The sequence below is a fragment of the Teleopsis dalmanni genome, chromosome 2 (assembly GCF_002237135.1).
Source record: "Teleopsis dalmanni isolate 2A chromosome 2, ASM223713v2, whole genome shotgun sequence".
NCBI lineage: Eukaryota > Metazoa > Arthropoda > Insecta > Diptera > Diopsidae > Teleopsis > Teleopsis dalmanni.
The window spans coordinates 67,887,714-67,889,507 of NC_051847.1; the positions used below are offsets into that span (position 1 = coordinate 67,887,714).

At 31.5% G+C, this 1,794-nt stretch overlaps 1 protein-coding gene across 1 annotated transcript; it reads left to right on the forward strand.

Moving 5' to 3' along the window:
• Positions 1 to 1,044: 1,044 nt before the first annotated feature.
• LOC119685673 lies at positions 1,045 to 1,794 on the forward strand. The gene is made up of 3 exons (XM_038100028.1): positions 1,045 to 1,133; positions 1,191 to 1,311; positions 1,422 to 1,794. The coding sequence occupies exons 1-3, from the start codon at positions 1,096 to 1,098 to the stop codon at positions 1,764 to 1,766; spliced, it is 504 nt and encodes a 167-aa protein (XP_037955956.1). The 5' UTR covers positions 1,045 to 1,095; the 3' UTR covers positions 1,767 to 1,794.

Here is a 1,794-nt window from a genome sequence, read left to right on the forward strand (position 1 = left end):
TTCACTGATTTCTATCGAAGATTTAAACTCGACGTTTAGAAGGCGGCATAACTGCATCTATACAGATACTTAAGTAAATCCTTTTCGAAAATTGTGGTTGACTGCTATATAAAACTGTAGTAAAAGGAAGCAGAAATAGAATATTGCCTTTGCTGGATGACTATTGGATTGACTATTGGATGCTAGATGAAATATGTTGAACAGAGTGTTATAACGAGAGCTTCGAAAGAAAAGTGGTTTACTACCGAAAAAAATTGCTCATGGGCCGAACATTCAAGTTACCTAAAGACTGGTTTGTCTCTACATATACTGTAGGATAGTCTCTCGGAGAGTAAAACTGGCATCCTTATACCCAGTAAAGTTTCTGGTAGATTATTTTATGATAGCATTCATTATCATCTCAACATTAGAAATCAATCTAAGAATATTGGCTCTGATTAAAGGCAGTTACGAGCTCTAATCCCTTTTTTTGTGACCGACTTTGAGATATCCAGGAGAAAATCAGTAGACTGGTAGTTCCTTTCCCATTCTGATATCAGGATGTCCGTAATTGCCAACATTTTGAAACTCAATCGATATTCTTAATGTTTTATATGCAGGGTGGTCATACCAGGCATGATCAGTTCGTTGCCATATGAGACGGTACCCTATTTATTCATTTCGTATAATTATATTGCGACCATTTCTAAATAATTACATAAGTAACGAGGGGAAGGACTCCTATAACGTGCTAACATGTGCAAGTGCTGATAATTTCAACTATAGTCCAATCCTTATTTGTAACCACAAATGTGAATATAGTGAAAAAACCATTTAGATGTATCTTCTAAATAAGAGAACATATGTACTAATATAAAATATCCCACCTATTTACATTCTCATAAAGTTCACCTACCTCGCAGGTAGGTTTTACTAAAACAAATTTATGTTGAAATAAAAACTAAATTAAAATTAAAAATTTTACAGCTATTTTAAATTTTAAACTTAGTAGCTTAGAAATATATAAAATTAGTTACGTTATATATAAAAATTTAAAACAAAAAAAATTGTTAACCAGTACGTTCATTCGGAGAAGACTAAATTTACTTTCTCAACATGGCAAATAAAAAACATAATGAAAGTCAACAAAATTTGTAAGTAAAACATATTTTAAATTGAAATTTAAAATTACTACAGAAATGAATTTCCAGAGACAGGGACTGGACCTTAGCAAATATCGAGGAAGAGTTTGACCGCATTGATCGTCTTATGACTGATGGGAGTACACATGATATAGCTGAAAATTTAGCTCTACAGACCAAACTGTTAAAGGTAAACTTATCATATTTATTAGCTTATAAAAATGTAATAAAATCAAAAATTATATATAATATTACAAATATATATATAATTATTATTAACCAAATTATACTCAACTTTAGATTAAAATGGATAGTTTCCTGCAATCTTCTTATGAACGTGTAGAATTCTACATGAATGAAATGTCTCGTCTTAATGCTCTTTCACAGAAAGAGAACATTCGTGTATCAGATGGCAAATGCCAATTAAAAAATTATTGTTCAAATTTCTCACTTCCTACAATCCGTGAGGAAACAGCTGAGGAACTTGTCGAATATAAAAATTATAATGTCAAAAATGCTGCTGTCCTTTATGGCAAGAGATCAAAAAACTCCTCCTCCGATCCTAATGATGACTCAATTGGTAAAACTAACTCTCCTTCCACCGGTGATGGTACAAATACTCGTGGGAAAGGAAAACGCCTGTAGTCATTTATAATTATTAAAAAATAATTAA